This window comes from Colossoma macropomum, unplaced genomic scaffold, assembly GCF_904425465.1.
Source record: "Colossoma macropomum unplaced genomic scaffold, Colossoma_macropomum, whole genome shotgun sequence".
Classification (NCBI taxonomy): domain Eukaryota; kingdom Metazoa; phylum Chordata; class Actinopteri; order Characiformes; family Serrasalmidae; genus Colossoma; species Colossoma macropomum.
The window spans coordinates 35,701,004-35,713,778 of NW_023494790.1; the positions used below are offsets into that span (position 1 = coordinate 35,701,004).

At 38.7% G+C, this 12,775-nt stretch overlaps 1 protein-coding gene across 1 annotated transcript in view; it reads right to left on the reverse strand.

Annotated features, from left to right (window-relative positions):
* Positions 1–10,905, reverse strand: part of LOC118809693 (alpha-tectorin-like) — a 50,705-nt gene extending 39,800 nt beyond the window's left edge. The window contains exons 1-3 of the mRNA XM_036573216.1: positions 10,832–10,905; positions 7,162–7,221; positions 5,292–5,330 (exon numbers count right to left, since the gene is read on the reverse strand). Coding sequence (XP_036429109.1) covers positions 5,292–5,330; positions 7,162–7,207 — 85 coding nt within the window. The 5' untranslated portion in view covers positions 7,208–7,221; positions 10,832–10,905. The remainder of the gene's footprint in view (positions 1–5,291; positions 5,331–7,161; positions 7,222–10,831) is intronic.
* Between the last annotated feature and the right edge of the window lie 1,870 nt (positions 10,906–12,775).

Below are 12,775 nucleotides of genomic sequence, written 5' to 3' on the forward strand. Positions count from 1 at the left end.
TTCCCTTAAGTATTGCTGCACTAGATGGAAAGCCTGTGGGACCAAGATCCATCACTGAAGAAACTCTATTGGAATGTGTGCCAGTGCACTTCATAATACACAAATTTTCTTCTTAGTCTTAGAATCCTTAGTTCTCTGTGATACGAGGTCTCCACTGGTTCGAAAAGCATCATCCACGTTTTTCTTGGTCCTCCTACTCAGTAATAGCCTGGTCAGAATATTGTTATCAGAATTGCCTTATCTTTCAGGTCAGCTCTACATCAATGGAAAGTCCTAACGCAGACACTACTTGTAGCATTACATTCTGATCTCCAAGAAGTTTTTGATAAGGGAAATGCCACTAAGTTACCCCATTGAAAATGCTACTTTGCCCAAATCTAGAATTTGACCATTAACTCAGGAAGAGGAACAGGCTATGAATACTTATATACAGGAAGCATTGGAACAGGGATTTAGCAGCCTCACTAGCAGTCTCAGGGTTTTTCTTTGTTAAAAAGAAGGATGGTGCCCTTTGTCCTTGTATAGATTATAGAGCATTAAACCAAGTGATTAAGAAATACCCCTGTCCTCTCCCACTAATCCCAGTAGCCTTAGAACAACTCCAAGGAGCTAAGTATTTTACCAAATTAGACTTACATAGTGCATACAATCTTGTGAGAGTCAGAGAGGGAAACAAGTGGAAGATAGAATTTGCTACCACTAGGGGCCACTATGAATACCTTGTCATGCCTTTTGGTTTATTTAATGCCCCTTCTGTGTTTCAGGCATTTGTAAATGATGATCTACGGGACTTGATTGGTCGGTTTGTTATCACCTATATAGACGATATTCTGCATCCTCCTTTGCATTCTTTGCCTTCTTTTCTTGCCATGAAATTAGCTCTCAAAGAATGGTGGCTTTGTTTAAGGGGTGCTAATCACTCATTTACTGTTCTGACAGATCATAAGAACCTTGAGTATTTCCGTAATGCAAAATGTCTTAGACCCCATCAGGCACACTGGTCTCTGTTCTTTTTAAGGTTTAAATTCAAAATTACATATCGCCCAGGATCTCATAATACTAAGGCTGACTCATTCCGTGGCCAACCCGGACTCTTTGTGTGGTGCTGTCACGCATCCACCGACCTCATTTCACACAAAGACTGCACTTCCCAAAACTCTTTGGGAGACCATGTGACTGAACTTCCTCATTCAACCAATCATCAGTCTCCTGAGTACTGATTCTCTACACCTGTCTTCTATGTCATATGACCTGTTTAGTTTAGTTTATACGGCCGGGCTTTAGCTTAGCCAGTAGTATTGTTTCTCCTGCAGAACCACTGAGCATTTTCACTGTCTTTTCGGTTGCCTTTTTGGATTATTGGACTCTTTTTCTTGATTTCTCATTGTTGCCTTTTGTCTTTGCCTTGCTGGTTACGATTGCTCTGTTTTGCCTTTATGCTATTTTGTATTTGACCCATGCCTGTACCACGACTACGATTCTTGCCAATCCTCTTTGTATTAAAGCCTCATTTGTTGGATTTTACAGCAAGTGTCTAACTGGGTCTGCCAGTTAGCAACTACTGTCAATAGAGAAGGAAAAATATTACAAATTAACAAAATGTTTTATTTTATTTGGTGGAAACGTGCCCTCAATTTTTCATTAAAAGAATGTGAGCAAACTAAGCAGAACAAGCATTCATCACAAAGATAATTTGCTTTACTCATCAAATCCAAAATCCCAATTTCATTATATGTTTCTTTAGATAATTAAGAAATTAAAGATAAACACTTTGATGGTGAGTAAAACAAACGGGAAGAAACACCCAATATGCAAGTAGACGAAGCCAGGATCCAATGGGAAAGAAGAAAGTTTTACCCAAAAAGGTCCTTTTAACGTCCTGTTAAGTATTATGTGGGATATTTTCAGGTTTATGTACAACTGACCTAATTTATTTGACTTAAAATGTGGCATTACAGTGAAGTTACCTCAAAGGTTTACGACATTCATTGTTTTACATGGGGCTCAAGTGCGCAATACATTACAATCATTTACATTTGACATCAGGAACTCTGCCTAAAAACGTCATGTCAGTGTGACATCCCTCTTGAGAGTGGCATTTGCAGTGGCACCAAGAATGCATTAAATACATCAGTCAGCTTACCTTGTGTCGCACGTCGTGTCGTACCTTGTGTGTGTTCACAACTAATTTTAGAGAGAGACAGAAAGTAACAAAAAAGAGAAAGAACGAATGAACAACAGTTACTGACTCACCTTCACACCTTATAAATATATGCTTTATATTTATGTCCGTCAACATCCTTCAACATTTTTATTTTGTTATGCATAGGTAGCCATTTGAACACTGTTTTATCTTTAGAAGTTTCCCTCTGAAAATAACAATATTGTTTGTAGTATCTTGTGACCAAAAATATAAGGGATGGCACAGATGGGGCAAATGAAGCTTCACTCTTTTACAGCCCTGCCTTAAACTACATGAACAGCTTTTTTTCAGGCTCACAGCCAAACTTTCCTCTCCTCTCTTAAAGGGGAATAGCTCTGTACTGCTAAACGACTACTGCCCCTACTGGTTCTGGCAGGGTATGGCCTAAACAATATATTATATTCCTTCCACTTTAAGCTTGAAATACTCTCATATTTACTGTTTACTCTTAACAGAGAACAAAAGTCCTCCAAATAAGCTGATGGCTTTCTGACTCTTTCCGAGTGCCTTAACTCTGGCTTGGATGATTTACCAGATTCCTCGGTACTGGCTTTCTGGTTGACTTGCTTTGCTTCAACATTAGCCTTGAGGTTTGGATGTATCAGATCTAGTGTGCAACGGAAGTTCCTTCCTATCAATAGCTATGCGGGCGAGTGTCCAGTGGTTGACTGTGGGGTTATTCGGTAGTTGAACAATGCTCTGTACAGCTTTGACTGTAGGGTTTCTCCTGAGCTCTTCTTCATTAGCTCCTTAAAAGTCTGAAGTGCTCACTCTGCTAACCCATTTGATGGGTGTTGTGAGTGATTACATTTCTTGCCATGAACTCTTTGCTGGCATCACTGACAAAACTCTGTGCACTGTCTGACACAATCATTTCTGGAATACCATGAATGCTGAAACAATGTCTAAGACTAACTAGTGTGGCAGCTGTGGTTGCAGAGCTCACAGGGTATGCCTCAGTCCACTTGGAATGTGCATCCACCAACACTAAAAACATTTTACCCATGAAAGTAACTGCATAGTCCATATGATTTCTCCTCCATGGCTTGGCAGGCCACTCAATTAGGATGTGAGATGTAAAAATGCCCTTGGCGGTGCTTTTCTCTGTTCTTGACACTCATTACAAGACTTTACTCTTACTTCAATGTCAGCATCCAACTGAGGCCACCATAGATAGCTCCTCAACAGGCCTTTCATTCTTGTTATGCCTGGGTGGGACTGGTGCAACTGGGCTAACAAAGAGGAGCGTGCCTTCTCTGGCACAATGATGCGAGTTCCCCAAAACACACAACCATCCTGCACGCTCAGCTCATGTTGTCTCTTTCGGAAAGATATAAACCCTGGTTCCTCTAGGTGATCAGGCCAACCTCACTTCACAAACTCGCGGACTCGACAGTATTGGGTCTGTAGCTGTCTATCTCTGGATTTGCTCAGAGGTCATCAGTGGACTTGTTTCCTGCTCCATCAACATTATATGCTCTACAGGTGAAGGGCTTTGAGGGGGTGAGGGCACTGGGAGTTGACTAAGCGCATCCACATTTCTGTTATCCTTCCCTGCTCTGTATGTGATCACATATTCATAGGCCCTTAAGATTACAGCCCATCTCATTATTCGCTGAGATGCAATCTGAGGTACTGCCTTCATCTCGTTCAGTAAACTGATAAGTGGTTTATGGTCGGTACAGATTGCAAACTTCCTCCCATGTAAGTACTTCTGCACCCCAAATATGACCTCTAAACCCTCCTTATCTAACTGTGAATAGTTCTTTTTGGCTGCAGATAAGATGCGTGAGACAACCCCAATTGGGCGTTCGCCTCCATCTGGCATCCAGTGAGCATAAGGCGACGCATCACAGGAGAGTATCAGCTCCTCCTACTCATCATAATGCACCAACACCTTACTGGTCTGCAAGAGCTCCTTGGCTTGCTGAAATGCTTTTATTTGTTCTGACCCCCATCTCCACGTCTCATCCTTCCTAAGCATTTTATGAAGTGGTGCCAGCAGTGTTGAAAGGTTTGGCAAGAAACGATTGTAATAATTCAATAGCCTTAAGAAGGCTTTGAGTTTGGTCACTGAAGCAGCTGCAGGCGCGTCCTGTATGACCTGCACTTTTTCTGGTATGGGATGAATTCCAGTGGTATCCACCCTATGTCCCAGAAATGTAATTCTTTTTCCATGAAGCTACATTTGCTCCTTTTCAGTCGTAGCCCTGCCGCTTCAAGGCGCTGAAGCACTTGATCCATTGTTCCTAAATGGTCCTTGTCATCCTTCCCTGTCAGAAGAATATCATCCAGGTACACCACTACTTGGAGAGACCCTGGAGAATGTCCTCCATAGTTCTCTGGAATATTGCTGGGCTGGAACTAATCCCAAAAGGTAACCTCGTATAAGTAAACAGTCCTTTGTGCATGTTCACTGTAACATACAATTGCTGATAGGCATGACTCATGCCTAGTTTTGTGAATTTTTCTCCCCCAGCTAAAGAGGCCAGCATGTCTTCCATTCTCTGAATGAGATACTGCTCCAGTGAGGACACTAAGTTTATAGCCCCTACACAACCTCATAGTACCATCAAGCTTCAATACTGGGACAATTGGGGCCGCCCAGTCTGAAAATTTCACGGGCTTTATTATTCTGTCTTTCAGCAGTCAATCCAATTCCATTTCTACCTTGGCTTTCACTGCAAAAGGTACAGAATGTGGTTTGAAGAAATGAGGAGTGTCATCTTTGGCTACATGAATTTTTGCCTTTGTTCCTTTGAGGTCTCCCAGTTCCTCCTTGAACACTGGCTCATGTTTCTTCAGTACTTCTTGCAGTGCCTCGACAATTTCCTCTACTTTATATCCCCGTTTTTAAATGTGAAATAAAAACACACAGAAAAGTCCTAAGAAAGTCCTGGCAGCAGAGCAGATAAGCGGACTTACGACATGCATTGTTTTACATGGGGCTCAAGTGTGTAATACATTATTCATTTACATTTGACATCAGGAGCTCTGCTTAAAAACATCATGTCAGAGGCACATTCCTGTCGAGAGTGGCGTTTGACAGCGGCACCATGAATGCATTTAAATACTTCAGCCAGCTTACCTTGCGTCGTACTTTGTGTGGCAACTTGTGTCATCACGCCTAATTTTAGAGACAGAGAAAGTAACAAAAAGAGAAAGAAGGAATGAACAATAATTACTGACTCACCTCCACACACTATGAATATATGCTTGATATTTATATCCGTCAACATCCTTCAACATTGTTATTTTGTTATGCATATGTAGCCATTTGAACACTGTTTTATCTTTGGGAGTTTCCCTCTGAAAATAACAGTATTCTTGGAGGAGATTATAATAAACCACCAGTTTACCAAGGTTGATGGTAAATGCTGACTCAACAATTATGTACAATGTTTAATATCTGTAAACACATTCTTGTTGCTAACATGGCTGCCATTCATAATGCTCAGAGATGCCCATCCAACAAAATGGAAGCCCGTTTCCATCAGCTGAAAGAAAGTCACCTGTTGTTTTCCCACCACTTTCTGGTAGCAGGATGATAAACTTTGGCTCATGTTTGACCTCTCAAAATGTAAAATGACTGCAAAATAATGTCATTTTCTCAATATTTTAACAGTCTTTAGTACTGACAATATCTACAATATGCTCAGAAAGGCATATTGTGACATACTGTGATGCAATTTATCACAATAATGATAAGTATTGCCATATTGGCCAGCTGTAACCCAACCCCATTACCTGAATAATTGCTAATTAAGTTTTTTTAAGCCCCTGTCAGCAAAGTAACTTTGTAAAAATGAGATTTTTCTCAGATGGGTAAACACATTATGCATGTTTTCTTAGATTTAATGTTAATATGTTAATAAACTCTAATTTATGAGAGTTACAAGGACTAAATGGCACCCAGGTTGTGGAATCACCCAAATATTGTATAACATATTCCACCCCCGTCTGGAAGAAAACACTTGGGTATGTATGTGTGATGTATTTCAATACACTGTTTCATTTAGACACTGAAGGACATTATTTTATGCATCAGCAATCACTGTATTTGATACACAAATCATATAATGAACATGATAAAATGCTTACTAATACATAAAAGCTTATATTATAAATAAATTCATGTTAGTTTATTTCAGGATGTGTTTTTGTTCTCACAGTGCTTTTACACACTTTTGGCCAGCAGATGTCGCCAGCGTGCTATGTTTCAAGAACAGTGACACATTCCCCAAAGTGACTGGTTCAGTTGTACTAAGCGTGGCAACATTGACTAAGAGGCCTCAGTAGCACTGCCAAACATGAATATGAGATCATTTGTGATCTACTGAATTATATGTAACATTTACACTCACACTTAGCACTTTTTTATTTCTACAAAGGCCTCCCTTGTAGCTCCACCTTGCTAGTGGACAGTTGGAGATTGAAGCCCATCTGTTGGTGCACAGTTAGAGACCCTTTAGCCCTTCACGAGTGGTCAGTTTGTGTGGTGGACCACTCTGAAACTAGTGGTGGCACTGACGTGTGAAAAACTGCAGGTGTAACAGTTCACAGAATTCATAATTGGGTTCTATATGATACAGTGGTGTCTTGATTTGGTGCATTTTTCAAAATATAGAGTGCCTGAAAATATTATTTTTCAGTTTATTAGAGCATTCAACATTATAAAAGTACAATAGTGGGCCTCTGATCAGAAACTGACCTATGATGAGTGGCGAGGGGCTGATAAACTGGGCAGCAACAGGTGGACTACAGTCTGTAACTATAAACTTACATAGTGGACCTATAAGGAAGCCTGAGCTCATAAAGTGAACAGTGTGTGGAAGAACAAGGTAGGTGAATAAAAACATGTACTAGTTAATCTAATGATGGATAGAATCAGAATCAGCCAAGATCTAGTAGCAACCTTTAATCTCCCTTCAGGTGTAATGTTCAGTGCATGGACTTACTCATAAAGAGCAGGACGGCCAAACACTTTGGAAGCAGATACCCCATCCTGAGAAGAAGATCTGAAAAATTTGCAAAACAAAATTCTTTTTATCACAATTTCACAAATCAGTGCATACATACAAACAACTGTGCATGAGCTAATGATAATTATAATGAGCTGATCAGCTGTTTGTGCTCAGAAGAGCTTCAGTCTTTTAGTTACAAGCCATTTTCAAACGGGCTCCATATATGCTTATTAAAATATATTAAAAATAAGAGTGCTGAGGAGAAAATGCATCTTTTATTACTATTATGGCACAAATCAATCTGTATTAATATCACTGTAATGTCACCAATCAGCCAAAACATTAAAACCACCTCCTTGTTTTCACACTTTATCAGCTTCACTGAGGTGCACTTTGTAGTTCTACAGTTACAGACTGTAGTCCATCTGTTTCTCTGCACACTTTGTTACCCTGTTCTTCAATGGTCAGAACCCCCATAGGACCCTCACAGAGCAGGTATTATTTTGGTGGTGGATCATTCTGAGCACTGCAGTAACACTGACATGGTGGTGGTGGTGTGTTAGTGTGTGATGGGCTGGTGTGAGTGGATTACAAAGTATGCAAAGAAACAGATGGACTACAGTCTGGTCGTTTCTTTTGGTCCACTCATCGATTTTTTGACAAATTTTGTCAAAAAATCTGAAAAACAGTTTTAAATAGGGCAAGAAATAAATCATGTTTCATGTACTTTTCATGTATTTCATGTTATTTTTTTTATTTCAGGATTACTTTTCAAATCTATTCCGCATTCTACAGCTTTTTGCTCCTCCAGTGGAACACACCTTAAGGTGAGATGACTTTCTAGATAACAGTGAGAGGAATGTCACGCAAAGTGTCAAGTGTCTGTCACGTATTAGCATTAGAATAACAGGATAACTGTCTAGCAGATTTTATTAACGTCTCACTTTTTTCACAAGATACTCTTCTGTACATCTTCTGTGATCCCCCAGCCATAATCCAGTTATAATGGAAATACTTGGTGACAAGCAAAGAAGATTAATTGGACTTTCTCTTTGGAAGTAGGAGTGCTGATCTAGAATCAGATACCTGTCTTATTTATGATGAGCTTGCAGACAAGATCAGATGCTAGATCAACACTCCTACTCTGAGAATTTTTCGAAATACACGCCCAGGTCATTTGTTTGGCCGTGAAGTTTTGGTGCTGGACCAGTTTTGTAGTTAGTGATAGTTATTCGACTTGTTAAAACTGGAGTTAAGGCCCGGATCTGAATACCTCCTGTAGAACGTTCAATATAAAAGAAGTCCAAAGAAGCTGAAGTTATGTTTTAAAGTTTAGCCAACATATCAAATGCTATATCGCTCAGTGTAACTCGGTTCAATCGCTCAGTACAGATGGAAGAATGTAGTCCCAGTAAAGGACTTTCAGGCAGGATGTTCTTTTGACAATGAGTAAAAGGCCACCCACCATCCAGAAAAAAATGAAAACTTTACTTTCGATTGCATTTTTATGCCACTATGAAAATGAAAAATGATTAAAGGCGAACTCCACCAATTTTTCAACGTTACTGCATAATTAAATTGTTAACATCTCAACAAAATCATTCAGAAAAGTTTGGCTTAAAATAAACTTAATGAGTCAGAATTGTTCTCAGTGGTGGTGATTGGAACCAGGGGCCCTATTACAGAAAATTCTGTAAAAAAAAAGTCTGAGATCTGCTTTGTTGTCATGGCAACTTCAGTTAAGACTGAAGTTAGGACAGAAGCCATTACAGAACAATAGTTCTTAAGTCTATAATCCTATGGAGACCTGATGATGACATTGTGTATAAATAAAAATAATGAAAACCTATTTTTTCACATTGACCAGTATTTTACCATCATCAACAGCACATATAAAAACTCAAAAGGCATGTGTAGGTTCACTGGTGCTTTTGGATAGTAAATAAACTGGCTATGTTTGCATTGTAGACATCAGGACATCTGGTTCCTATCAACACCACTGTAAAGAAATCAGACTCTACAAATAAACCATTTCACATCAAACCAATCTGAAAGACTTTGTTTAAATCTCAACCATAAATTTTGAAAAATCAGTGGAATTGAGTGGAAAGGGGGGTGATTCCCACCAATCAGTATAAAAGTAACATTGTAAATGTGGACCTTGAGATCTCAAGCCACTACCTTATGTTACTGGTTTAAGTTTAGTCCTGAAGGTAGAACTTTATTGGCCACCCAAATGACGGTTGCCCAGTAAATGCAATAATGCAGATTTGCAGATAAACCTTTATTAAATTATTGCCTTATTTATGAAATAATTACTAACTTTAATTTATTAAATTGCCTGGACTTTAAACTGTGATTGCTGTTGTTTACTTCTAGAATAAGCTGCACTGTTCTGTTATACACTTACATATCATACTAGTCGTAATCATTTCTTGACTTATAATGGAAGTTAATGTAAACAGATTTTTCCCAAGTCATTTTGGGCCATTTATATTGTGGCCCTGGAGGATCATTTTCCTGCTTTAACACACCAGCTAAACCTTGTAATTACCTTATGAGTCAGGTATATTCAATACAAATTGTTCTGTGTTTGCCACGATTTAAAATCTTAGATCTGGAAATATGAGATGAATTGTCTTGTTTTAAAAGTTATTAGCTAGTTATATCTTTTAATTCATGGTATGTCCTTAAAGTTAGCATGAATATGCCTTTTATGCCCCAATTAGTCAGGAAATCTTAAAATTGAGTAATTTACAGGTAAAATCAACAATCGCTTGATTTAAGAATCACACATCCAGTTTTTCCTCAGTGTCCTCTGCTGAGGTTTCTTCATTCTGTTATCGGGTTTAGTTTTATTTAATTCAGAAAAATGTTCCTCTCTGATGTTCCAACAGTATAACCTTTTTTATTCTTCAGTGGTCCAATGTCTCTCTCTCTCTCTCTCTCTCTCTCTCTCTCTCTCTCTCTCTCTGTCTCTCTCTCTCGGGAAATTTCACTGAACCTGTTTTAAAATGTCTGCTCTGAGATTAAGGGCTAGTTTTAAAATAAATATGGGCTTCGGCCTACCTATTTCATGATTACTACACTCTTAAAAAAGGGTTCAATATAGTACCAAAAAAGCGTTCTTGGGCTTGTAACAATAGTGGAACCCTTTTTGGTGCTGTATTTCTATGTAGAACCATCTAGAGCACATTCTTCATCAACCTGAAGAACCATTTCATGATGCAAAGCACCCTTTAATCATGCATAGGTTTCTTTGAGTGTTTATGGTTCTATATAGAACTACTTTCTTCACTAAAGAACCCTTTAAGAAAACTAAATTATGAATTATTTGCTAATATTTAGTGTATTTCACTTATTACTGTGCTGTAATGAGTCTGATCTCAAGTAATTTGATCTAAAAAAACAGCATTTTCTACATTTTATGAAGCCTTTGAACACTTATCAGAGCTACGTATTTCTAGATTAGATTTATTGTCAAATAAAACTATCTTGCCAAAAATTTAGTGTTTATTTCTTATATTTTGCCTAATATTTTTTGCAGTGTTAGATCAATGGCCCCCCCTAAGGCTGCAGTGCTCACCCCTGTTGTGTAGGGTTACTCTCATGTGGGAACCATTTTATTAGTGGTTTTATTTAATAGTAATAAGCAATGTCTTACCAGGTTGTAGGCTACTAGCGCAGAGTCTGGAGCTGCTCTGTGCTCACTACCTGATGGGAAGAATCTATATAAACGATGACAGAAACAGCTGAAATATGCAGCCATCAATCAAGATGAACCTGCTGTACCAGGGAAAATACATACTCTTAAAACACGTTCTCACTCCATACCATCTGATTCGGTGCGAGCCATATGACATCACTTTGAGGTAAGACCTATTTATTCTCATTACATTTTCAGGGACTGGTCAAGTCAGAGGAGGCCCATCAATATGATATATCAATATATACAGCACCATGAAAATCAGAGACCACCCTCATTTATTCAATTTTTAGTCCAAACAGCCAGTAAGTACTAGTTATTCACTTTTCAGGAGATATTTCTAAGGAGCCCAAAACTGGAGCTCAAAAACAACCACCTGAAAGACCTGGTAGACCCCAAAACTGCCCCCATCAGATAAAGAGCACTTAAAGCTTTCATCTTTGAGAGAGAGAGGAGAAAATCAAGCTGCTTCAGATCTGAAAACATGCACAGGTGTTTCTGTCCATCCTTCCACTGTGAGAAGACGACTCAGCGCTGTGGGTCTGAAAGGATGTGTAGCTGCCAAGAAGAACCTCACTGAGAAAAGGAGACACATCAAACAAAGAAGCTGAACAATGGACTGACCACCCCAGAGTCCAGACCTCAACATCACTGAATGTGTTTGATTACTTCAGAAAATGATCAGCCAGCTTCTAAGACTGAACTTTGGAGGCATGTCTGCAGATTCTTTGAGAAACTGAAAGTGAGTCTCCTGAAAAGAATGGAAGCTGGAATAAAGAGAAAGAGTGACTCACTGACACTCAAACATCTCATCAAAAATGAATGACGCATTGTGTCGCTGCTGGTGTGAATGCAGTGTTAAATTCACACTACAAATAAAAGTCACACTTTTTTAAAAAGCAGGGTTTTTTTCTGTTTGATGTTGACCTGTGCCAATAAATCAGTTTCATTCTTCTTAACATGACTGAGCCTAGCAGAATTTAAATCCATCAATACTAAAAGAATTGTACAAGATTTAAACATGTTCAAAAGAGAAATATGAATCAATTCTGTAGTATATACAAACTGCACATTAGTAAACTGAAAAACTCTCCATCTTCCATTTTTTCAATGTAGACTACAAACTTCAAAAACAATGCAGGATATGATGGAACAATACAATTCAGAATGGTGAACTGACTACAAGACTTTCTAAAGACATGGGAATCACAATTCGCAAGAAAGAAGAAGGAAGAAGGAGTAATGAAGAAGGAAGAGGGAAGATTCTATCAGCACGTGTCTTCATCACAATAGCAAAAGTGACATCACACTCCTGAAATATGCAGTCAACATACAAGTACAACCTGCTGTGTTGTGAAAAACTACTTTTGTTTCTGATAATGACTGCTTATTGATTTCCTCAACCTCTGCTTAAGAACAAATGTCTTACATCCATTGATGAGGTGATGAGAACAATGGTTTATTTTTAGGCCAAAGGTAGAACATGTAAAAGCTTTTAAAAAAGGTTGGGAGGAGTGTGAACCTGTTATTTTTTTGCCACTGTATTCAGGGTCTGTAGCAATTTTATGGTTTATATTTTGCAAGAAATATGCTGTATAGCGTACATGGTATTTTTTGTTGTCGTAAAGAATTTGTGGCTAATAGTAGGCTATTCAAAATGAAGCACGCTTTGTAAATCCTACCTCACTGTGCCTGTTTATCTGGGCCACTAAGAGGAAATTTCAGGCATATCATAAAATATAAAGTATAAGGCTGTTGTATATATATATATATATATATATATAGTGTCTGTCATTTGTTGAATTCCAAACTACCTCTGGAAGCAACATTAACATAGGAACTGCGCATTAGGAGCTTCACAAAATGGCTTTCCTTGGCCAAACAGCTACACACAAGCCTATG